At 46.4% G+C, this 23,934-nt stretch overlaps 9 protein-coding genes across 9 annotated transcripts; 5 read left to right on the top strand and 4 right to left on the bottom strand.

Moving 5' to 3' along the window:
• Positions 1–4: 4 nt before the first annotated feature.
• Positions 5–3,320, bottom strand: SERLADRAFT_468282 (uncharacterized protein; the record flags this gene model as incomplete). The annotated part of the gene is made up of 16 exons (XM_007318612.1): positions 5–332; positions 399–493; positions 550–594; positions 656–729; positions 782–855; positions 908–945; positions 1,019–1,138; positions 1,202–1,964; positions 2,023–2,180; positions 2,235–2,329; positions 2,391–2,435; positions 2,491–2,564; positions 2,624–2,697; positions 2,756–2,793; positions 2,848–2,967; positions 3,032–3,320. The coding sequence occupies 9 exons, from the start codon at positions 3,291–3,293 to the stop codon at positions 1,847–1,849; spliced, it is 984 nt and encodes a 327-aa protein (XP_007318674.1).
• Positions 3,321–3,749: 429 nt separating this feature from the next.
• On the top strand, positions 3,750–5,516 carry SERLADRAFT_438274 (uncharacterized protein; the record flags this gene model as incomplete). The annotated part of the gene is made up of 1 exon (XM_007318611.1): positions 3,750–5,516. One exon carries the CDS (start codon positions 3,750–3,752, stop codon positions 5,514–5,516), a length of 1,767 nt encoding a protein of 588 aa, XP_007318673.1.
• Positions 5,517–5,626: 110 nt separating this feature from the next.
• Positions 5,627–7,333, bottom strand: SERLADRAFT_468278 (uncharacterized protein; the record flags this gene model as incomplete). Its single annotated transcript, XM_007318610.1, has 7 exons — positions 5,627–6,292; positions 6,354–6,387; positions 6,443–6,500; positions 6,559–6,690; positions 6,755–6,839; positions 6,888–7,200; positions 7,258–7,333. 7 exons carry the CDS (start codon positions 7,304–7,306, stop codon positions 5,950–5,952), a joined length of 1,014 nt encoding a protein of 337 aa, XP_007318672.1.
• A 68-nt stretch (positions 7,334–7,401) lies between these two features.
• On the bottom strand, positions 7,402–10,112 carry SERLADRAFT_468277 (uncharacterized protein; the record flags this gene model as incomplete). The annotated part of the gene is made up of 16 exons (XM_007318609.1): positions 7,402–7,656; positions 7,712–7,799; positions 7,850–7,896; positions 7,949–8,028; positions 8,082–8,169; positions 8,233–8,294; positions 8,349–8,607; positions 8,662–8,828; positions 8,884–9,067; positions 9,115–9,217; positions 9,273–9,331; positions 9,384–9,595; positions 9,650–9,679; positions 9,749–9,762; positions 9,819–9,959; positions 10,027–10,112. The coding sequence occupies 16 exons, from the start codon at positions 10,080–10,082 to the stop codon at positions 7,597–7,599; spliced, it is 1,650 nt and encodes a 549-aa protein (XP_007318671.1).
• Positions 10,113–10,558: 446 nt separating this feature from the next.
• SERLADRAFT_438271 (uncharacterized protein) lies at positions 10,559–13,122 on the bottom strand (the record flags this gene model as incomplete). The annotated part of the gene is made up of 4 exons (XM_007318608.1): positions 10,559–11,709; positions 11,790–12,174; positions 12,224–13,014; positions 13,074–13,122. The coding sequence occupies 4 exons, from the start codon at positions 13,120–13,122 to the stop codon at positions 10,559–10,561; spliced, it is 2,376 nt and encodes a 791-aa protein (XP_007318670.1).
• A 108-nt stretch (positions 13,123–13,230) lies between these two features.
• Positions 13,231–15,925, top strand: SERLADRAFT_449409 (uncharacterized protein; the record flags this gene model as incomplete). The annotated part of the gene is made up of 12 exons (XM_007318607.1): positions 13,231–13,756; positions 13,841–13,919; positions 13,972–14,306; positions 14,362–14,391; positions 14,452–14,490; positions 14,534–14,590; positions 14,641–14,714; positions 14,771–14,784; positions 14,834–14,888; positions 14,945–14,964; positions 15,014–15,202; positions 15,258–15,925. 12 exons carry the CDS (start codon positions 13,343–13,345, stop codon positions 15,860–15,862), a joined length of 1,911 nt encoding a protein of 636 aa, XP_007318669.1.
• Positions 15,926–17,020: 1,095 nt separating this feature from the next.
• On the top strand, positions 17,021–19,544 carry SERLADRAFT_468268 (uncharacterized protein; the record flags this gene model as incomplete). Its single annotated transcript, XM_007318606.1, has 6 exons — positions 17,021–17,114; positions 17,182–17,294; positions 17,345–17,526; positions 17,581–17,591; positions 17,641–17,751; positions 17,804–19,544. The coding sequence occupies one exon, from the start codon at positions 18,097–18,099 to the stop codon at positions 19,201–19,203; it is 1,107 nt and encodes a 368-aa protein (XP_007318668.1).
• A 236-nt stretch (positions 19,545–19,780) lies between these two features.
• Positions 19,781–21,114, top strand: SERLADRAFT_468266 (uncharacterized protein; the record flags this gene model as incomplete). Its single annotated transcript, XM_007318605.1, has 7 exons — positions 19,781–19,924; positions 19,994–20,039; positions 20,096–20,170; positions 20,227–20,308; positions 20,363–20,556; positions 20,613–20,731; positions 20,792–21,114. 7 exons carry the CDS (start codon positions 19,916–19,918, stop codon positions 20,915–20,917), a joined length of 651 nt encoding a protein of 216 aa, XP_007318667.1.
• Positions 21,115–21,992: 878 nt separating this feature from the next.
• Positions 21,993–23,680, top strand: SERLADRAFT_468264 (uncharacterized protein; the record flags this gene model as incomplete). Its single annotated transcript, XM_007318604.1, has 7 exons — positions 21,993–22,224; positions 22,278–22,323; positions 22,380–22,454; positions 22,508–22,589; positions 22,663–22,853; positions 22,908–23,026; positions 23,081–23,680. The coding sequence occupies 7 exons, from the start codon at positions 22,216–22,218 to the stop codon at positions 23,213–23,215; spliced, it is 657 nt and encodes a 218-aa protein (XP_007318666.1).
• Between the last annotated feature and the right edge of the window lie 254 nt (positions 23,681–23,934).

The following is a 23,934-nucleotide window of genomic DNA, read 5'->3' as shown; positions in this document are numbered from 1 at the left end:
TGACTTCGATCAGGCTTTGGCTTTGGATTTCCATTTAACCCATTCAACAGGACTGGTTTTGTGCTATTACACTGCGAAATAGTTCCGTGGCAAACAAAGCTCATAAAGTTGTGATGTGGACTAATTTACAAGAAACTCAAGGAGGACCGAAAAGCCTAGGCTATACGCGGTTGCAAGGAATATAATAGATGTTCTATCTAACCTGAGCGTGCCTACAGGATATAATCTTAAGCTGCGTTACCGACCTTCCCCTCGCTATTGAAAGCGCGGGTTGTCCCGGATTGCAAAGACCAGGTGATACCGCCCAGGACATGTGCTAAGAACAGTTCGTCCTGTGCCATCGAATATTATCAGGTGAGCTATCTGTGGCCAGAGAATATACCAAACCAAGCGCTCACATGCCATATCTCAATGCAATGTCCTAGGCTCGTGTACCAGCTGCGGCCAGCGATCCCTCCGCTTTCTACTCCGGCTCCTTGATCCTGATACCACGCTTATGGGGCAGGCGTGAGTCTTTACTGTGAAGAACTATATTTTTGTACTACTTACCTACAGGATGTGGCAATCCATGGTCAAATTTTCTCTCTCCAGGGTCTGAGAGAACGGAATATGGGTAGTTAATGGGATAGTACTTAGGTGTGATTATTGTACTTACCATCATAGCTTGATTCATCTGCGGTGAGTAAAACCTTACAGCCGAATACTCGAGGATCCGATTGGAAATTATACCTTTGCAGAGGGTCAGGATGTAGAGTGAAGGAAACGCAGGAGCATAACTCACATTTCATCCACTAGGCGCCATTTTTCGGGCAACATATTCGTACTGGGGTGCGCATGATCGATCACATCGACGCACTACGAACGAGGAGGTCAAGGACGGAAAAATATCGATACCGTATTGACTTACCGATTCCTGGATAGCGGGATGATAATCAAAGTATGCACCTTGTCGATGAGAAGCAAGATAAGAGCATTTGTCATATTTCTGACGATATTATGTTCAAATATTGAAGCGTACCGACTGTTTTGAGGTAGAAAGGGCTATCGCGCAAGGCGGCAGAAGCACAGTGGATACCAACGAAGTTCCCGCCTAAATTGAGGTATTTCTGAAAAGCAGCCTTGCCAGCCTCGTCCAATACTGAGAACGGTGATTAGATATTGTGTAACCCACGACAGATTTCAAGTCGTTGGATTTTCTTACCTATTCCCGAGTTATTCAGAAACACAACTGCATCATATTTTGCCAAGTTCTCGTCATTGAACTGGCTCTTGTCCTCTGTGTTATCAAACTGGACGTCGATAGAAGCAGCCTTTGCTTGAAGTGCTTCGATTGATGCAGGAATGGAATCGTGTCTAAAGTCTGCAGTGGCGGAGTATAGGAGGAGTCGAGCTGGCATGTTCAAGTTTACCTTGGTCACAAGTTGCGTAAGACTTATGGGGAGCTGTGGAGGACGATGCGCAAGTTTCGCGATTTATGTGAAAGTCATACTAGTATTATTGTCAACGAGAGATACTGTGGGAGCTCGGAGAAATTTCTCTCGGGCCAGACAGTGGGAAGTGGCGGATGCAAGAGATCTTATGACCTCCACCGGTGCGGCTAGAAGGAACGACTATCTTGCCAGTGCTTCTATCTGCCCGAGCAGCGGCGCAATCTACGACCTGCAAGTCATCGTGGTTGTTCTTGGAGGAATAGACGCAGCTACAAAATGTATATAATATAATATCACATGTACAAAACTAGTTATATGTAGAATTATGAAACATATAAATGAAGGGCCACCTAAAGGAAATGTCCTTGATGAGTAGAGTAAACAAAAATGTGCGATATAATGTAGCCAAAATGGTCCTAAACCAAGTCCTGTAAGCAGATATACGCATACCAGAAAACGGTCGCTAGAAAGACAGAAAGAGTGACCCTGCTATCAAAGGGCTTCAACTGTTGGTGAACATCGGAAGATGATGATCTAGAGTGATAATATGTAAGTCAATAAAGGTTACTCGTGGACACGACACGATACGCACGTCGGTTTGGATGAAACTGAGGTTCCACTTGGTGTCGTCGATGATTGGGAAGACGATTGCGCGTTTCCGACAAGAGCGCTTTTATTGAATGCGCGGGTCGTGTTTGATAGTAATGTCCAGGTGATACCACCAGTGACATGAGCTAGGAATAATTCATCCTTTATAAAGTTACATGTGAGTATCGCGGTTGACAGAAAGTAGTGACTACCGACCTGCCATGTTTCATTCAAATGACCAAGACTGGTATAAAAACTGCGACCCGCTGTGCCATTACTTTGGACTCCAGCACCATGGTCTTGGTACCAAGCTGCGAACGACACGAAGGCATATTCAGCATGCGTAAGCTGGATATAAAATTGTATCCTTACCAGTTGGATGAGGTGTCCCCTGATTATAGAGGCGGGGCCCTGGGTCTACGAGATATTCCGGCTGTTTATTCAGAATGTTCATTAGAAAGACCTCACTGACCATTATAGCTCGATTCGTTGGCTGAAAGTACGACAATGGCGCCGTTTGCACGAGGGTCCGATTTAAAGTTGTACCTTGATCATGTTAGGTTCTTTATGAACAAAGATTCAAAACAATAAGAAATGGAGTTCACATTTCATCCTGGACATGCCACTCAGCAGGGAGCATACTTGTGCTCGGGTGGCTTGAGTCAATAACGTCAACGGTCTATAGTGAATTTCCGATCAGTATTATTATTATGCAGTAAAGATATGAAATAATGTACCGCATTCTGGAGAGCTGGATGGTAGTCAAAATAGGCTCCTACGAACAACGGCGTTAATGTACACATCCACAAAACACGCCATATATACTTACCCAGTTCCTGACCGTAGAACGTAGTGCTGTTTAGACAGTCTGACGCAGCATGTACACCAACAAAATTCCCACCAAGGTTCAAATAATTTTGCAATGCAGCGGTTCCTGAGTCATCCAAGACTGCAAAAATCAGTTAGCGGACACGTTAACTTGAAAGCGATTTAGAGAAAAGTTGTAGTCGCACCTTGTCCTGTGGTATCGAGAAATAGAAGAGCGTCGTATTGAGCCAATACCTGACCATTGAATTGGGTCTCGTCTTCCGTATTGTCGAACACCACATTGATGGAAGACCCTTTCATTTTTAACGCTTGAATGGCTGTGGGGATGGAGTCATGCCTGAACCCCTTTGTTGCTGAATATATCAAGATTCTGGCTGATCCTTGCTGAGCCAGCGAATAAAATACAAAGAAAGACAACAGCCCAAGCAGGTAGCAGAGCGGATGCATAACGTCGGTTCAAAAGTTCGGAGTGGTAAGTGCATGTTTTGTGGGGTAATGAACCACAGCAAATCGCAGTTGCCGCTCCCGGCAGAATAGACGCGGAGAGGCTGAGCTTGAATTATCACCAAGTTCAATTCGAACATTCCTTCCAATGCACTTGCGAGTCTTGGTTTGTGGTGTATGCGTTCTATACACGTCCTGTCTTTTCTCTTGCGAAACATGGTTTCTCTTAAACTACAACTCTCTTTTTTGGTTTGTATACTTTGCACGATCAACACGGTGTCCGCGTTACCTCTTTCCTCCAGTTCAAGTTATACTTTACATTCGAATCAGCACCTCTCTCTCATAATTGTCTGCATCGCTCTTCTTCTCATATTTGGAGCACTTCTGGCTATCAAGATCCTCTACATGAAACATCGCCGCATTGGAACAATACACGCTCCAAATCTCCTTCAATCCTCGATGCCTCATGATTTTTCATCCGACTATACCTCTCATTCATCTTTAGCTGTACATCAAGAAAACTTTTGCAGCGAAATAAATGTGGAAAAAGAAAATATTGGCACCTTTGGATTTTTTATCGGTTGCCTAGGTTCACCTGCATGGGAAACCAGGATCAAGTCCAAGGTCGACAAGGAAGCTTGGAAACAACAACGAACATCTAGTTTTTTGTATGAATTGCACAGGGAATCAAAGGAGCGCCTCTCTCGCGCCACAGCAGCTATTCACGACCACAGCAGTAACGCGAATCCTGCCGCCTACCACCGGAGGCCTCTGTCACGCTCCTTCCTAGAAATAGCTAATACTGAAGAATCTAGTCAACCACGCGGGAAAAATTGGATCGCAAGCCCCAGGTCGCTTCGCATACTTACATATCCTGTAAAAGCTCATCCAGTGAAACCTGAAGCTTGCTTGGTCAGGCGAAGATCTATGCCAAACTCCGGTAGTACAGAACGATATACTGTTCCAGGAGACTTTGGCGAAACGGTTTGCATTCAGGGACTTTTTTCCGGAACTATTGCGAAAGCCTGCAGCCGTATATCGTCGAACAGTATTCTAGATGGAAATGCATCTTTACGTCTCGTGGGTCCGACCATAGGCACCGAAATTCCGTCTCCATCATTATCTGGCTCTTTGTTTTCTTCTCTCACCGTCACTCGTAGCCCTTGTCTATATGAGCTGCACTCAAAGCCTCAATGCGCATCAATCCTTCCGGCGTTACCAACCCTTTCTAATTATGCTGTAAATCGTTCAGATAATTCAAACGTAGTCTTCAATTCTGTTCTGACTAGCATATCTCATCCTTATGCGCAAGCGTCACCTCTCCTTTCAACACGTCTATCGCCAAAAGTGAAACCCACCCAGAAATTTATATCAAGCGGCAAAATCTCCCCTCCACACAACATGGATATTGGTATACTGGAGCCTGTCAGCGTCGAAATATGCAATAACACTCCAGTGCTCGACGATGCTCCCGCCACCGATATGGCCAATGGGGACACCTCACCCGCTGAACACCAACCCCTGTCATTAGATTTCACTTTGACTCAGCACCGCGTATCGCTGATCGAAGGCTCTTCTCCTCTTCCTGCTTTTACATGGTCGCCCACTCCAATTGCATTTGCAGTGCAACACCCCAATAACAACTCGAAACACAGAAAAACCGGGATTTCCAGCGCAAGAAAGGCCTCCATTATAAGTGCATCTCCTTTAAGAAGAGTAGTACTTTCCGATAATGTATCACAAAAGAGCCAAGTCGCTTTCATTGATGATGAGGACAAGGAAAACCGCCCAGAAATTCGAAGGGGAGAAGACACCTTTGCAGGTCGTACTGGCCGGACCATAGGTTTATATTCATCGGGATCGAACAAGCGCAGGAGAACCTTACCCATACCGCCGCGGACCTCACCCAGAGTCTCCGTAGCAGGTTCTCTCGTAGGTGCAGCGAGCCGAAAGTCAAGTACACGAAGCATCATTACTCGTCACTCCCGGGCAAGATCAGGAGCTGAACAAACACGCACTCCAAAATCTGTGTTCGATGCCACATCCCCTTCATTGTCGGAAATTGATATTGGCATGCTGGGACTGGATCGATTTACTCGTCTGCAAGGTGACCGTGAAGAAGAGTACGAAAACCGTGCATCTTATATCAGTAAAGATGATACTGGCATGGGACTAGTTTCGTTCTGGGACGAAGGTGGTTGGCTACAAGATAACGAACCATGGTAGGATTTGCACTCACTACCCGTGTATTTGCCCCGCTCATTGCTCTATTGCAGGGATAGTGTGGGCCTGGCCTGTTGAGTCCAGCACAGTCATCTCAGCATAGCACACTGCAGAAATAATAAACAAAGGCCTTTAAGCACGAAGATTACTATGTACACTGTAGCACGTATTGTAAAATCTCCCTCTACTACATCTGTAGCTCTATGAACGACAAAGCAGCGCATACACTGCATTATAGGTATTATAATACATAAAAGGAACGGATAGTAGCAGACATGACCCTGTAAGCGCAAGATCTAGTGCCTTGACACCTACAACTATGGGGCAGTTACATCTCACCTCTAAAAGTGTCACGTCGACCCAGGCCTCGTATATAGGGCGACGTGATACGAGGACACATGTATACATGTATCACATTCTCCTTTCTTGATGCAGTCTAGGCCTCTGTGACATCCAGGAAGTCCACGATTACTGGTTGAAAGCCAAGACCACCGCACGGCACAGACGTGTTGTTGGGTAATCGAGCTTTGGGGCCCATGGGGTAATTGGCTGCATTAACCGTGATAGTCGATCTTGAAGGATGTCGTCCCGCACTCGGTTCCGAATCACTTGGCGACCACGAATGCATCAAAGCTCCGTGACCCTCGTGGATATGGCCAAAAACGTGTAAACGAGGAGGCTTTGCCATGCGAGATAGGTGTGTGCTGAGAGATGAACATCCAACATGGCCACCGCTCAGGGCCTCGTCTAGAAGCATGTGAGGTGGGCCATGCGTCAAACTGGGCGGTAAACGTGAAGGCTATTATCAGCTGCGGAATGATATTACAGGAGGTGGCTCACAGAATATCCACTTCAGGGATCTTGGAGACTAGAGCTATGCACAACTATGAATCTTCAGTGCAAAAGCCATCAATACGAAATGAGCGGACCATCTGCTTCGTCTCCTGGCATGTAGTTGAATGCCCATCCTCCGTAGTATGGCTGCCACTATTTTGATACGAAGAATTTTCACACATCACCCAGCAATGATAGAAACTAAACGTACAGGAGATCCATAGATCGACCATGTTCGTCCTCCCTCCTTCGCCTGAAAAGTGTGTGACTCGTCTTGAAGGTATACAAGGCCGTGTTTTCGATTCAATTTGCTGTCTACTAGTGACCGGATACGAGAGCATGACTGATGTAATGAAAGCTTCTGAGTCAGTTTATCTTAATAGGACACAAAATTTGCACGCACTTACCTCCTTTTTTGTGCCATGAAACATGCGATAGGCTGATTTATACCATTCTTGATGCAGAGGCAAGTCATGATTTCCTGCAATGATGCTACCAGCCAGTAAGTCGGTGCACGCTTGCCATTATCAAGTTCCGTACATTTTGACAGGGTGGGGCTGTGCTCGTAACCACTCTACAGTAATCTTTATTTGATCTTCCCGGCCCATTTTACTCAAATCCCCAGAATGGAGTAAAACGTCCCCATGAGGGATATTAAAAGTACTTGAATGAGTGTCGCTTATACATATGAACCGCGTCCAATTGGCTCCCGGGTGAGGCGGGGGATTCAAAGGATCATATGAAATGTGAACAATCGTATCTTCAGATTCAGATTTGAGGCTTTCTGAAGGATATTGGACCTCGTTGGGTGCGACTGGGTCATGGGCTGACTGTCCTGCTTCTGGACTAGAGTCTGGGAAATATCGGCATTAGTGGTCTGTCATGTCATCATGAATGCGGGGCGACATACCAGATTTGAAGTTCATTATATTTGAGAACCAGGACTGAAAGGGTGACATGAGTGTCAGGATCAAGACACTAAGGGTGCAGATGAGAACCTCGGCTCGGTAAATCCAAGGTTACGTAAAACTTGACTTGGGGTTTGCAAGTTCCCTTCAATTCCACATCGCAGCTAAATCTCGATATATCACCTTCTCCAATACTCATTTCCACTAGGGTACATTGTACATGATCATAAAGCCAATGTCAGAATCACTGACGACCGCGTATGACAGAATTTCTTTACAACATGGATAAACTTCTTTGCATTTCCTACCGACACTACCGGCAGCGCCATATTATTCTTTGATCACGCAGATTCAACTCGTGCTTTAGCCCCCGTGCCCGAGATATCAACATCAAGGATGCTCTGTGGGGTTATCGATGTGAGTTTACAGCCAATCTCATGTGATGATGGTCCTAACCTTTCCAGCCCTTAACTCTTCGGGCGATGGCATCAATTCCAGCCTAAGCAACTCAGAAGCTTTGCTAACGACTGGATCATTTTGCATGCTACGAGATGTGTGAGACGTGTAAATCTAATCGACTGTGCAGTGACATACCTGGATACTGCAACAACGTTGCCTGCCTTGACATAGTATGCAATGAACTAAAAGCAATGTTCATCAAGATCCTGACAAACACAGGACGATCAAGATTACCTTCATCTCATCCGGATTTCCGTTGATAATGATATCATCATAACCAGAACCCAAACCACAGTATCGCAATTGCTGGCCCTCTGTAAGCCAGGCCCTTAGCTCGTAAAATTGATAAAGGAGTGCACACACTCACGGGCACTCCAGAAAACAGGAACCTTCACGAATGGTTGTGGATCTCCAGAAATCGTCTTCCCTACAGCACGGCCATGATTCCCTGCAACCTATGCGCACGTACAAAAGATCAGATATCCAGAAGATAAGAAGCACTAATATCTGGAACTCACATTCCAATGCTCAATCCTTCTACTTTCCCCTGTCTTGTGCTGAGGGTAAACCGCGACGTCACCTAATAATCACTTATCAAGATCGCTTTTATCAATGTTTTCAGAGAATTCCATACCAATAGCATAGATACCATCGAATCCCTTGACCTGCAGATACTCATCTACTTTAAGACCACCATCACTCTCAAGCTCAAAGCCACTCTGCTTCAAAAATTCAGTTGCAGGTGCAACACCGACACCCATGATAACGAAGTCAGCGGGGATTGTCTCGCCATTGACAACTACCCCTCCTGCTTGCGATGAATCCGTTTCCAAAGGTACGATCTTGTCGACTTTAGAGTTCATGTGGAATTTGACACCTTGAGACTCGTGATACTATAAAGGAGGGGCATAAGGTAACTGCGACTGAAGCTAGAAAAAGGCAAGAACCTTTTTTAGACCCTTTCCGACTTCTTTCCCAAGTACGGCTTCAAAAGGATATTCCTCCATGCCGATGACGTCGATGGAGGCAAGCTTGCGCTTTGCAACGGCAACAACGAGCTCCATACTGATGAAGGAACTTCCAATGACCACCATACGTTTCCCCTCCTGGGCAGCTTTGCAATAATATTAGAAAATTCGAGGGTATCAATCAAAGGGCAGTGCAGATACCAGCGTCGACTTTCTTCGCGTCTTCAATGCCCCTGAAAGTGTATACGTTCTCCAGGTCCGCACCCTCTACAGGAAGGCGACGTGGGGTTCCTCCCGGTGCAATGATGAGTTTGCTATAGGATATAATTTCTTTGCCTCCGTCGAGAACAACTTGTTTCGATGACGTGTCCACCGATGTGACAGTCTAACGTCTATGTGAGGACATATCCCAGAAAAAAATACTGTGCTTACCACGCCTGTACGAAGGGTTGTTCCATATTTAATCTTGAGATCTGCTGCTGTGCGCCATTGAATTTTGGCAGGGTCTGTAATGAGCGCTTTGCTCAATTTCGTTCTAAAGTTGTAATGGTAATTGCACCGAGTCCAAGCGGAAGGATATCAAACCTTACCTGTCTATAGGTGAGTAGGTCTCCTTGGAAAGCACCGTAATATTTCCAGAGTATCCGTGCTTGAGAAGAGTCAGAAAACAAATTGTGACAGAATACATGACATGTATACACCTCTCTTAGACTTTCGATGGCGTGGAAGGTACCAGAGCCTCCTCCTACAATCACGACACCCCTTCCACCGGAAAGAAATCCGGGAGAGAGCAGTTTAGGGGGTCGAGACATATTGGCTTTGAGCGTGTGGGAAGAATCTGCTGTGACATGAATCTTTCCATCTGCTACTTTGGTTTTGAATGAGTGAAGGGCAGAAGGTGCCGGTGCGTCCTCTAATCAAGGTATTGAGTAAACAGTTTTCGGCTTTTGATAAATAAGATACACACCGATGTCTCCAGTGCAGACGTTGAAGCAAGCTGCAGGTCAGATGATTTTATATATATTAATTGGACAAGTATGTATTACGGCATGCATATATAGCTTACCTCCGTGCCACGGGCTGACGTCAAATACGATCGTCAGACATGCTCTAGCTGTAAGAAGTGCACACCTCACCATACGATCCGACCATCGGCTGTGAGCACACCTTTTGCCAAAGGTGCGCCGTAGTGAGTACAGAAAGCACTAGTTGCGTGAACCTTGTCTCCCAGTTTATAGACCAAAACCTTCCCTTCCCCTTCGAAACTGACTTCTTTCCTGTATTATATGCTCATCAGTGTTCATGGCACAAAATCCAAGTGCATAGATATAGATCAGCGCATACATCTGACCATCCTTGAGATCGACGTCATCGAGAACGGCTATGGTTTTAAGAGACATGTTGCGTGTATACAACCGGATCTGCTGTGGAACTACAAATTTTTGAAGCGTTAGAAAACGGCGTAAGGACATGAAGAGCAGGTTGAAGAAAACCTTTGAAGAGCCTTTGCGTATGATATGACAGTAGTCAACTGACAAGGATCATGATACTGCCGCACCAGTCCCACTATCGCGATGACGGGATTATGACCTTAACCTTAGCTTAGGGCTACACATGATCTGATCTGCTTCCGCTCAATAGAACTTCCGTGCTGATGTCTGAAAGACAGTCTCGTTTGCTTTCGACCAAAATGCTGTCGATGAAAAGCGAAATATGCTTGCAAGAATGTGATGTACATATCTGGAACGAGAAATAAAACAGGGAACAGGAACAGCGAAATGAAAACATGCACATAAACAGTACAAGCGATTGGGCTTGAGCTAGACGGAATCATGTACACCACTTACGAGTATGATGAAGAGAAATATCATCAAGTCTAGGTTCTCCCTTCAACGAACTCCAAGGCGGAATCTAGTCCTCTAACAAACTTCTCCGCACGAATCGACATTCCACGCATAATGCCATTCTGCCGTTTCTTGCTTCCAGAACCAGTGGCATTATCAGTGTCCCCTCCTTCCTGATCAGAAGTTACTTCAGCGATGTTATGTGCAGTAGAGCGCATCTGCAGATTCGACCCAGAACGTGCATGGCGAATCAGAGGATTACTCCTCGATTTCGGTGATGTAGCAGTAGAAATACGGATATTTCCACGTTCGAGGATGGTAGGAGACATGGCAGACATTTGCGATCGGTGACCTTGATGCGTTTCCGATTTGTCCTTATCCTTCTTCAACTTTGCGGGGATAGCAGTCGTGATGGTCGAGGAACGCCTCCGGGCTGGTTTACTGCCTACGCTCACGGTACTGGTCGTGACTGTCATCCTATCCATATCCATGGTCATTCTTCCAACATCTTGCGATGGGGACGTTCGTGGTCTCTCCACTAACGTGCTGAGACTGGAATATGCGGAATGAGGAAGATAGTTATGAGAAACTTTCATTGGAAAGGTAGCAGAAGGTGTTGTCAGCGTTGGAGAGCGTCCCCGATCAGGCGAAGAAGCATCTGACAGAGGTGGAGAAGGTAAGGATGTGGAAGGATCCGAGCTTGGACTTTTCTGTCCCAAACTAGACCGCGACTCTAATGACTGTTTGATTCGACCTTGGCGATCCAAATCCCTCATCCATCCTTCCCACTCTAATTCGCTGTCGTCTGTGTCAATATCATCGCTTCGAATATCCGCGTTCGAAGGTAAGCCGTTCCTCCTATACTGCATCTTTTGGGTAAATCTCCGCCGTTGGTCGCGGAGGTTATCCATGAGCGTGTCCCCTAATCCCTTCTCTTCCCAAAGTACCCACGCCATTGGTTTGCCAATGTCTCCCATACCAGCCTTGCGAGCCGTTTCTGTGATATTTGTCCGCCATTCTGGATATGGAAGCGAGTCGTAGGGATAGGAATACATGAATGGCGTGATAGCTGGTAAGAGAACATTGGGAGTTGGCATTGTAACTATGGATGAGGATGATATGAACGACGACGACATGGGATACGGTAAATGACGATGGAGAATGCGAAGAATACTTGCAAATGCTGGAGCATATAGTCATTAGTTTATTATTCGACATCAGACAGAATAAACGATGCTGGAATACAGAACCACATGTGCTTACCCTGATCATCCAGCATGTCCAACACAAGCCACTCTCCCTCTGAACGGCATATATCCTCTGGATTGTAGTTACTGGACGGTTGTTGCCTCGGCTTATATTCTACCTCTCCATCCGTATCAGTGTCGATATTCTGCTGTCTCTCCTTCCCTCTCGCACGATCACTTTTCCCGATATTTCGGAATTGATCAAAGTTGGAATGTTCTGTTAAGGGTGATGAAGGCACTGAGCCGGGAGGTGATACAAATGATGGTGAGGACACAGATGGCTGGAACTTAACGCATACAACACGCTGTTCTGTTATGATTGAACATGCTCGTGCTAGGGAGTCGGCCCCACGCAGGGCGCATGAGGAAGACAGAGGGAATGCGTGCATGGGGATGCTGCCCTGTTGAACAGATCAGCTATGATGGCAAGTAGAAGCTTGTTGTACGCACTGATTGATCTTTACATAAAGTGAGAACCCCCTGGTGTATAATGACCCAACGATCTCTCCATTCTACCTTGGCTCTACGGTTCTTCCTCTCGGCAGGTCGTGGTGACGATACAGTCATGAATGGATCTGGTTTGGCCTTGTCCTTACCCTTGCCACCGAGTGTGTTGTAGTTAGTGTCCTTAACATTAGACGGGGACTCAAATCGCCCCGATTTCTCGTTCCAAACGGCGCGCAACGCCCTTACCTTAGCTTCAAAAAAGGGTTGGACGTAGTCGGGGATTACGTCTCTTGGCAGAGATATTACAGTTCCAGCACGGTGAAGCTCGAGGAGTTCATAAGGATGTATATTGTACCAGGAGAGGGCAAAGTCATCTTCTAAAATAATTCCAGTGGAAAACGAAAGGAGTGTGTACTGGTCAGCCACGGTGTTCTTCCCGAGTAGTGTGGCTTGAAAGCTGCCAGGAGGGTCCGACGTATTCGAAGAAAAGGACGCCTTGAGCATCTGGCGAGAATGTAGGTTGTGCCGTCGCAGTGCTTGGTGATGATAGGAGAGGTCATCGTAGTCGTCGGAATCATCGTCGTACTCATCTTCCTCATAGGTGTCATCCCCGCTACCATCCAGCGAGCTCTTTGTACGGGTGGTCGAAGCAAAAGTGATAGGCGATACCGAACGATGAATCTTCGGTGGAGCTGATTCTTGTATTAAATTGCATTTGGAGAGAAACCAGTGCTTAACCTGTTTAACTTTCCAGCTGTCATCGACATGGGTGACGAACCACTGGTCATATGGGACTGAAAGTTGGACATGTTATAAGCCAGAGCCCTATTCCAAACACGTTTATTTGACATACCGAATCTGCATGTAACGGTGAGCAAAGCTGGATAATTGTCTGATTCCATATGCCTGGTTGTGGACGTTTCGGGAAATACAGTGTATTCTGGTGGCGATGGATAGAAATGAGAGCGGGACTCACCGAAACGTTACACATGCGCATGCACTTCATGGCTGTTCTCTACATTCATCTTTGATTTTGACTTTTGCCAGCCCTCGAATCTAAGACTTCTGAATCATTGTTATATATACCATCTGCACGTTGTCGGCGTGCGCCTATCATACATCATGTCTCTGGCTTCTCCATCGAAAGCCGGCGCTCTCTGGAAGGGAAAGGAAAAAGCCACCGACGATGCCTACGACGACCTCACACCAGTCATAACCTATCGCCATATTTTATCTCAGAGTCTTGGTGTCAAAGATCCACTACGTGTTGTTGCACTATGCGACAGCGATGCTTTCTATGCAGCATGCGAACAAGTCAGACTTGGCCTCGACCCAAACGTGCCCATGGTCGTGCAGCAGTGGGAAGCGTTGATTGCGGTGAACTATCCCGCTCGCAAGTTTGGCATCTCGAGGATGGACAGAGTCAAAGACGCGAAGAAAAGGTGTCCAGAGCTCATCGCTGTACATGTAGCAACTTACAAAGAGGGGCAAAAGGAGCCTGGATATTGGGATGATGTCGATTCGCATACTCATAAGGTATGTCTCTCAAGTGGTGGTTGACCCCACACACAAATAACGCGGGAAAAAAAAGTATTTGATGTGGACACTTCAATACAATAGGTTTCCTTAGACTATTATCGGCGAGAAAGTATGAAGATTATCAACATGTTCAAGGAAAACCTGCCTGGAGGAGAAATCGGTGAGACTTCCAGCTTTTATCGTTGTCGCTCGGTCTTACCTGTCAAGATAAGAAAAGGCATCAATAGATGAGGCCTTTATAGATTTCACTCGCCCAGTGCGCGAAAAAATTCTTGAGCGGTACCCGTATTTAGCGGAAGTTCCTCATGATGCTCCCAATGGCATCGATAGTCCTTTACCGCCGCCGCCGCCTATTAGTTGGAATGCTATCGGCTTCCTCGTACCTGTCACGCCTTCGGAGAGCGCAGGAAACGAAGGCGAGGAACTACTTCGTGGTGAGGACGATGATTCGACCACCTGGCACGATGTCGCACTCTCTATAGCTGCAGAACTGATGGACCAAATCCGTAAAGAAGTGCACACCAAACTTGGTTACACTACATCAGCAGTTCGTAGAAAGCAATCCCCTTCTAACCCCGGATTATCTAAAGAGTACACAATAGGGTATTTCACGAAACAAGTTCTTGGCCAAGGTGTGTTGGTTTAATTTGCCTGTCGCAAGCACGCCATAGGTTAAGTGTTACTGGCGTTAGCTTTGTGCTTCCTATAAAAAGCCGAACAGTCAAGTATGTGTCTATCCAAATGTTCTGAGTTGGCAGGCTGATATCATTACAGTCAATCTTGCGAAACACTGCGATCCCCAATTATCTCAGGCCGCTACCCTTCCAAAAGGTGCTACGATTTTATTTTCCTACAACCCAGAACCTCATTACAAGACGTAGATCCGATTTCTAGGAGGTAAACTGGGTGACGCACTGGCCAAAGAATACGACGTATCTACGGTCGGCGACCTACTGCAAGTGTTTCTGCCATTCTCAGTATCAATTGATTTTAAATGAAAGGTCACTTCAGAACGATCAGTCTCGGTAATGCGCCAGATTGATTGTCAGACTGATGACTGAATTGCTCTTGTAGAGGAAATGCAACGCAAGTTTGGCGAAAATTCAATATGGGTGTACGAGCTTCTCCGGTGAGTTTTCTTCAAATCGTCTGCCACTTGGGCGTTGTTTGACCTGTAAGTACAAGTGGGATAGACCGTAGCGAAGGTATGCTGTTCATTTTCATTTATGTTAAAGCTATAACGGCATATTTCAGTGAAGGAGAAATCCGCCATGTTCAAGAGTATGCTAGCATCCAAAAACCTCCCGAAGCCGATAACCAACCCCTCCGAGGGGCATCATTGGCTTCGTGTCCTAGCAGCTGAGTTAGCGCTGAGACTGAAGGACTCTAGAGAAGCAAGCCCAAATTTATGGCCAAAAACCATTGTATTGCACGCCCGTAAAGGTGGTTTTCCCAAGGAAGATTTGATGTCTAAACGCTAAATTTAAGCTATTCACAGGCTACGAGACTGCGCGTTCTAAGCAAGCTTCATTCCCGTTTGTTCGGGATATAACGGTTGATGTCATCTCTGCTATTGCTGATAAGCTGTGGAAGGAAGTCACAGGGGATGCCAAAAGTGTCTACGTGACCAACGTGCAACTTGCGTTCACTAATATAGAGGCGACGGAGGCTGGACAACAGAGCATCGAAGGCTTCTTTAGGTCCAAGGGTTCAATACACCAGATTTTAAAACGAAATCACGAGGAAGGGGACTCTACGGAAGGCCAGTCTCTTGGATCAGGCAGTAAGCCACGTAGCAAGTCGTCCGACCCACCGAACGATGACTCGTCCGTGTCGTTTGTGTGTGGGCGATGCGGGAAGCGGGTTGTTCTGCCAGATAAGGGCGAGCAGAGCGATGAAGATGGCGGGGCAGAGGCACGCCAAGCTGGAGTGCTGGCTGTGTTGCGTATGGAACATGACGATTTCCATTTTGCACAGGATTTAGCCAAGTCATCTGGAGCTGATATATCGAGCTCAAAAGGGTCTTCACCGTCGAGGGCCACAAAGCGACGTAAAAAGCAGGTGGAACCAAAGGGAATAGCGAAATTTTTCAGAAAGAAGTGAGGTTACTTTGTGTTAAGTAGTGTATATTAGTAAATTATTCATGATGCCAAACATGTAGGACTTCATGATCAGAGTGAGCCTGAGAGAAGATTACCACAGTCACGGTATGTGATGTTTGACTGGATTACGCCAACGCAAGACAGAATGCAACCACCAATGTCGCATCAGCATCGATCAATGGAGTTGGTCGAGACAAGCGCTTTCCTGTGAGTGAAGGCAGTACACTGTGGTACCTTTGATCGTTGTCGTGGCCGTAATACTCCAGTTTGGGTGCCAGGTGACGTTTTAGCACGAATATAATGTCCCATCATTCCAACTTTGCCGAATCAACCTTGGAAGCGGATTTGGGTGGATTGCTCGGTGTCGAACACTGGCGGGTCATCTTCGTTTCGTACCACTCTCACCTGTTTCCCTTATTTTTCTTTCTGTTTTACAGGTCCCTTTTCTTTACCTCTGGGAGGCCTATTACGACTACGGCTAGACCGTTCTAATCTTTCGTTCTTCTCCAGTTCTGCTTGCTCAGAACAGAGCCTCGCTGTCGAGCAGCTTTTATAAATCTGTAGCCCAATCAACCATATTCTTTCAAGACACGACCTTTTTAACGATATGAACTCGTCTACCTCCACTTTCACACCATTCCCTGCTGGCTACTCCAAATCGGTCGTTGTGAGTGTATTCTGCAACCGAATCTCATGTACTATTCTCATCTAACTGATGTCACCGTAGGCTGCACCAATCTTTGCCCTTTTCTCCACTTTGGCTCTATGTTTCATCGCTCTCAGAACCTTGATTTTGGTCGCTATTCCTTTCTTCCAGGGGAATGCAAAAGCTAGTAGGGCACCTGAAAACCTGTTCTTCCGCACGCAGCTTGGTCACTATGCTGCTGCTCTTGTGTTCAGCAATGTCTTCATCAGCTTATCAGGGCTCGTAGAGTTTCGCTGGGTAGCTGAGTCAGGCATTACCACAGGTATGTCTCTTCATCCTTGTCATGCTGTGACCAAGCGCTGAATATCATTGCTGTGCAAAGGTTCGCTCTGTGATGCACAAGGTACTGTGTCAATTCTCAGCCCTTGTTTTTCATACTAAAAGACATTGACAGCTGTATTGATGGAGATTGGGAACGTCTCGACGGCTTACTTTACCGTCGCTATGGCTATTCATACCTGCAATTCCCTTGTGCTCCGCATCCGTCAGACTTCGTGGCTCAGTCCCGTTGTGATTGCTATTGGATGGATAACGTCTTTTGCATTTGGTGAGGCTGATGTTTTGAGAAAATCGAAGAAAATCGTTGACGTTGGCATTGCCTTGGACTTGAATAGGCCTAGCTCCCTTAAAGAAACAAGGTTTAAGTACTATCTATGGCCCACAAGGAATCTCATGTGGCGTCACGAGTTCTCATCCTGCTCTCGTCTTTGTCTTCGATGCTCTCCCAGTAAGCGCATTCCTACGAAATAAATAATGCTAACTGACGACATGGTGCAGATTCTTCTTGGCGCCCTGTTTTCGGTTACGTTATATTCTCTCATTTTTCTTGTCCTTCGCGGCACCCTACAGATCAAGGGTAGCATCAAATTTACCCTTAATCCTGAGGAGCGTTGGAGCTCTGTCAGCAACTTCGAGGAGTATGATCGCTTCATTGGCGCTATCGCAAGGAGCTTGTTGTGGTAAGACATTATTCCATCCAGATCTATGCATAGTTACTAAGCACCGCTTTTTAGGTATCCCTTTGGTTAGTCACAATCCATAGTTTAGTTCATCCAGTACTCATTAATTTACAGCTTTCATCACACTCCTTCTGCCCTATTCCATTGCTTCCTTGGCCGCCGTATCGGGTTACAACGTTCCTTTCGGCGCTGATGTCTTCGCACACGTGTGCTGCTTTTTGCTTGGTTCGATCTTTCGCCCCTACAGCTTCTGATGCTGTGCTTACTGGTCTTCTAGGTTTTGCCAACGTCGTCCTTCTCTACAACATATTCCGCGTCCTGAACCCAGTCTACCACGGTGAATTTAGCGCCGGCTGCAAAGGGGAGTTGTACGGCGACAAAGCTTTTTCCCGATCGTCAATCTACAAAGGGCCCTCGCTCCCTCCCGTTGCCGTCACATTTTCGGGACCTGGACTACCCTTGTACAGAAAAAGTGACAGCAGTGAGAAAACTTCGTCTCGAACCGAGTTACCCTTGCCTGCTCTTCCTGCAGAGCAGGCTTCCAGGGAAAGCGTGTATTCGGTGACGCGCATGTCGGTCACTGAGAGGGAGATAATCCGCTTTAGTCAGATAAGCGTGGAGCCACCAGCCAACCGTGCCAGTTTCAGAGAGTCCCTTCCCACGGAATCATTCCAACACCTCATCGCTCCTCTCGCTGAACTTGAACGCCAGCTTTCAGAGCCACGTGATGTCCCGTCTCGATTGTCAACTATTACTTCGAGTACTGCACTGTCGGCTCTGCTCGATTCACAAGGTATCACTCGTAGTCTGACTCCAGCTCCTCGTGTCGTTCCAACACCCGAGCCCTCTGCACACCTTTTGGATACCAGCGAGGAAACAGTTATCACACCACCGATTACGCCCACATCTGAAGCGAGTGCAACTCCCTCAAGCACTGGATTGCCTCGCGATAGCTTCGGAATCCGTCCATTGCCAGTGTTACCTACAGCAACATCTGGGCCACCAGCCTTCTCTGGTGCTTCTGGTAAACGTCGAGCACCACCCCCAGTACTCCGTGTTATCCCTGCTGCACCTCACATCGCGGAAGCAGAACAGTCGCCGCTGCCCGTCCTCTCCGTTTCACAACGTTCGTCGTACTCCACCAGTGATACAGGGATTTCCTCTTCCGGCTCATTGCGTAGCATCAGACCCCTTCCTGTTTTACCCCGAAAAGCGAGCGCTGAGAAGGTAGTGCAAGAACCCAGTCGCAGTAATACTATGCAAAGCCGCCGCACGACAATGACATCTGTTTGGTCTCAAGACAGCGCTGAGACACACGGTCATCCAGTAGACGTCGAGGCTGCTATCTCCTGGTCGGAGCTTTCGGAAGGGAAACGAACGAGTGCTGGTTCGAGCAGCACGTCGTCGATCAATCAGGAAAATCGTGTGCGTGAGAATGCCCCAGCCCGCAATGGTACATTTGGAGCTGTCCCAGTGCCTGCGACCTTGCGACCGAGGACGCCCTTGTCTAACTTCACCGTGCGCTTCACCGGCGCTAACGCTGCCAAGCGCTCTTCCAGGGGTGGATCATTGCTCTCAGGATTCTCCATCTTGCCATCACCTATGGCCGGAAAGAACAGCAATGCGTACGCCAGCCGGTCACTGCCGAAAGGTCCTTCCGTTTCGAGTAGGCCATGAGTATGCCCAGTTCTTGCGATGGAAAAGGAGGAATGGATTTTAGCGATGAGTTTCCTTTGGACAAGCTCTTTGATATGGAATATTCGCCCCGGTCCCCCTTACTGTAAATCTGACTGTCGTTTATTTATTTTCAAGTCAGTATAATCTCTGGACGTTCTACCAGATATCTCAACACGCTCTACTACTCTCTGTATTGCCAGTGTATAATATGGGATATTTACACTTCGTCAGAATTGTGATTTCCCTTTCTTGTCAAAAGGGCTGTACGTTATTATCGATCAAGATAGATGAATCACAGCCTGTTGAAAGAGCAGCTTCAAGACATGATCATGATGCTGTCTTGAAATCAAATTGACACATTGGGGAATACCTCAGTCCCAGCGCGCAACGTATAACTTGTGATGAGCATGAAAGTACAAGTAAAAAGATTGCAATGGATGGCGGCATCAATAGGACTGCATCTATACAATGTGTGCAAAGGCAATCTGATTGGGACAGAAGGACCCCGGGTGGCTTGGTCTTATTTGGCTCACGCGTGGCAATCACCGTTATAATAAGTAATAAAGTCGGTACTCTCAGGCGTCGTCCATCATCGTCTGGTTTTTCTTCCGCCGTTCCTGTCCATCCCCTCCCTCAGACTTGCCTTCTTTGCGTACAGTATATCTTCCATTTTTCTATTATTTCTTAACCTACACTTCAAATCGAAGAAAACATGTCAAAGGTGCGTAGAGTTTTGGCAGTTTGTAGGTTCAGTTCTTCATCATTGCGCACTAATTTGGCATCTCTGTAGGCACAATTCTTGAGGGAGTACAAATTGGTCGTTGTCGGCGGTGGTGGTAAGCCTAAGAATAAGACTTGGTGCCATATCGTTTTATGGAATTGGCTTATGCAGGTGTTGGCAAATCGGCCCTGACCATCCAATTCATCCAAAGCCACTTCGTTGATGAGTACGACCCAACTATCGAGGGTGAGGAAATGAGTTCAGTCTTGATGATGAGTCGCGTCCTGACATCAACGCACCAGACTCGTACAGGAAACAGTGCGTAATTGATGACGAAGTTGCTCTTCTCGATGTCCTCGACACGGCCGGTCAGGAGGAATATGGGTAAGTCATTTCATGGCCGGAGGATCTGCGTACATATTTCCGAACGTCATATAGTGCTATGCGTGAACAATACATGCGGACCGGCGAAGGTTTCCTCCTGGTTTACTCTATCACTTCTCGTGACTCCTTCGAAGAAATCAGCACCTTCCACCAGCAGATCCTCCGAGTAAAGGACCAGGACTCGTTCCCCGTCATCGTTGTGGCAAATAAATGTGATCTCGAATACGAACGACAAGTTGGCATGAACGGTGGGTAAACTTCCCATTCGAGGTATAAAAGATAATGATTTTATTTGTTTTTCCAGAGGGTCGTGATGTCGCAAAACACTTTGGTTGCAAGTTTATTGAGACTTCAGCGAAGCAACGTATCAATGTCGATGAGGCATTCACCAACCTGGTCCGCGAAATCCGGAAATACAACAAGGTATGTTTTATCACCGCCTCTTTCGACGGTTGACCTTGAGTACTAATGTGCATATATCAGGAACAACAAACAGGTCGACCTGTGATGGCAAATTCTGGTAGCGGTGGACCTGGTGTGTACGGCAACGGCAAGGGAGACGCGGGGGACGATAACCACAGTGGATGCTGTGGGTGTGTTGTTGTTTGAGTCCCTGATTATATTTCTTTATCTTTCCATTTGTTTTCTCCTCATGCTTCGCATTGTACGATGGCCGCTTTCACCTTTCTTTTTCTATTGACACTATGAAGGGATAAACTGTACATATATTCATGCTTATGATTCAATGTTTTCAATCGATTTTTGAATCGAGCTAGAGAGGTTCGCCGTGCCTGGCTTATAGGGATGGAGTACGAAAGCTATGGGCTGCAGCCTGCTTAGTGATATCGTGTGATATATAACCTGATGTGCATTCATCTGCTATTTTTGACTGCAACTCCTCTGAATACATGAGCATTGAAGCGTCAGAGGACGAGCACACTGAATAAATGAATTACTATGAAGCGTGGATTTTTGCTTCATTTATGTTGGTAGATACACAGGGATATAGAGTTTAGTAGATGCACCAGAGTGTATTTATCAAAAGGCACTGTCGTTTGGCATGTGTGACTGATAGGGGCATATCAGTATTGGGACCTCACAACGGTACTTGATGAATTGAATGCAAAGCGTGAGCATGACTCGGACTTGTGATGGATACGTGATGCTTAGATACTCATATGCCTTTTACCTTTCACCGATAAGTGCGCGTGCTGCACCTGCGAAATGTTTTCTTACAGTATGTGTCATGATTACTTATCGCTTATCTAGAGATTGATAACAGGTTTAGTTTTACTTCCATCAGAGGATGCGAATGTGGCTAGTCGTACTGATATTTGTATAAGGCTTAACATGTTCATGCCCGTTGAGCAAAAAAATACATCAGACCGTATATCCTATTATCGATCTTCCATCTCTGCTGTCTCCCCTTTGTCCGCCTTAACAGGCTGGTTTATTACTTTTCAGGACTTGTCCGATGATCCACTCACCTATCGCCACTCCGGAGACGGGGGATATCACTGCCAGCCTGTCAGGTGAGCCGCTCTGGCATTGCATAGGCTCTAGTTTGCAAAATCCGCTTTCTATATTACTGTCAAACGCTGAAATTTTCGCATTGCGAATTATAGACCAGTCCGTTCCCACAAACGCCGCAGTTCATCAAAGTCACAGCCATCCTTCATCTGATCTGGATGCTTACATTCCCAATACTCGTACTCGATGTAAGCAACGGGCGAAACAGCTTGCTGTTGTTTGGTGTGTCAAAACTTGTTATAAATCCACCTCTCAAGCCGATACTGGTCAACTTCTCATTTTTGTTTGCACCTGCTCTGTCCTTGCCCACGTCTTCCTGTTGCGTAAACCTTTCCTTTCCTTGCACTTAATTTCAATAGGCGACCTTTGCCCTTGTCATGTCTCGGGTATGTGACTTCATGATAGTTCGAACGGTGTTCATGTAATTCATTTTGCTTAGGCACAATTCTTGCGAGAGTATAAACTTGTCGTCGTGGGCGGTGGTGGTAAGAAGGTTTTCGAGCTCGGCCATGTCGAGTTTATGAACATAGTGATGCTGCAGGGGTTGGTAAATCGGCCCTCACCATTCAGTTCATTCAAAGCCATTTTGTAAGAGAATATGACCCTACTATTGAAGGTATGTATTTGCAGTGTGATAAGTACGTCATCCATCTAATGTTTACATACCAGACTCGTATCGCAAACAGTGCATCATCGACGATGAGGTTGCTCTTCTCGATGTCCTGGATACAGCTGGCCAAGACGAATATATGTAAGATATTTTTTGCGATTTTATCCGTTTTCATTTTTCCGCTCTCAACGCAAGCTGAAGATGATTTATATAGCGCCATGCGTGAGCACTATATGCGTACTGGTGAAGGCTTTCTCCTCGTCTACGCTATCACATCGAGGGATTCCTTCGAAGAAATCAATACTTATTACCAACAGCTCCTTCGTGTCAAAGATGGTCCTTGCCCAGTGATCCTAGTTGGAAACAAGTGCGACCTGGAATACGAGCGACAAGTGGGCATGAATGGTTCGTAGCTTTGCATGGCAGGTAGAACAGTCTTGATAATATCCTGGACCGCAGAGGGACGTGATCTCGCCAAACACTTTGGCTGTAAATTCATCGAAACTTCTGCAAAAACCAGGCTCAATGTTGACGATGCTTTCAATAACATTGTTCGAGAGATTCGAAGATTTAACAAGGTGAAGTGCAATCACTTTGAGTATCGGCTGTATTGATGCCAGTTTTCTCCACAGTTACAACAAACTGGTCGACCTCTCATGGCTGGTTCTGCCGCCAGCAAACCTGAAGCCTACAGTAATGGTAACAGAGGTGATGGTTTGAACGAAGACAACCATGATGGATGCTGTTCTGGCTGTATAGTTGCCTGATCATCACCGCCACACTCGGACATCCATAGACAGCGCAATAATCACTAGCATAACCCACTCATCTTATACAGCCCGAGGGTGCTGCCTCTCTTGTATCGATTATAACCGCCTTTTATTCCCCGACCTTTCAAGACTGACGATGTGAGCTGGTCACCACTGCTGGACATTGGAGATGCGTGGAGTGTACAGTGGAATTTGTGGTAAAGCATTACCAGCATATATGTATGTTTATTACTACACAGGCCCTCGCTCCCATTGTGTACCATGAGACGAGTCTTTTTCTGTAACTGAGTACTCTTGAGCAACGATCACTAACTGTGTTGTGGAAAAGGATGGACTTACGTGGTGGCTTTGTCACGTCTTCCTTGTTTACAGCACGAATGGAATCGACTCCCAGCTCATATGATCCGGAAACACCACTGTTGCCACCAAGTAGTGATATACCGACAGTGCGGATGCGTTCCCGTAACATTGTGATCTGATGTTGGACTAGTTCACCAGTGTTGGTAAGGACGAAGTTTTCGAATGGAATCTAGTATTTAGATGTGTGAACTAGTAGGACGAACTGGGCTTAGATATATAACATACAAATAAATCTTCCCAGTCGCCGTCATTTCTCTGGAAGTATAATCTATGTTGCCAGAGGTCAGTGGTGATGGGTCCATCCGTTTGAATGTTTACGAAATAGGAGTTGCGAGTCCTAGCGTGGCCACCCAATC

This window comes from Serpula lacrymans, assembly GCF_000218685.1.
Source record: "Serpula lacrymans var. lacrymans S7.9 unplaced genomic scaffold SERLAscaffold_7, whole genome shotgun sequence".
Classification (NCBI taxonomy): domain Eukaryota; kingdom Fungi; phylum Basidiomycota; class Agaricomycetes; order Boletales; family Serpulaceae; genus Serpula; species Serpula lacrymans.
This window is presented reverse-complemented; position numbering and strand designations above follow the sequence as displayed.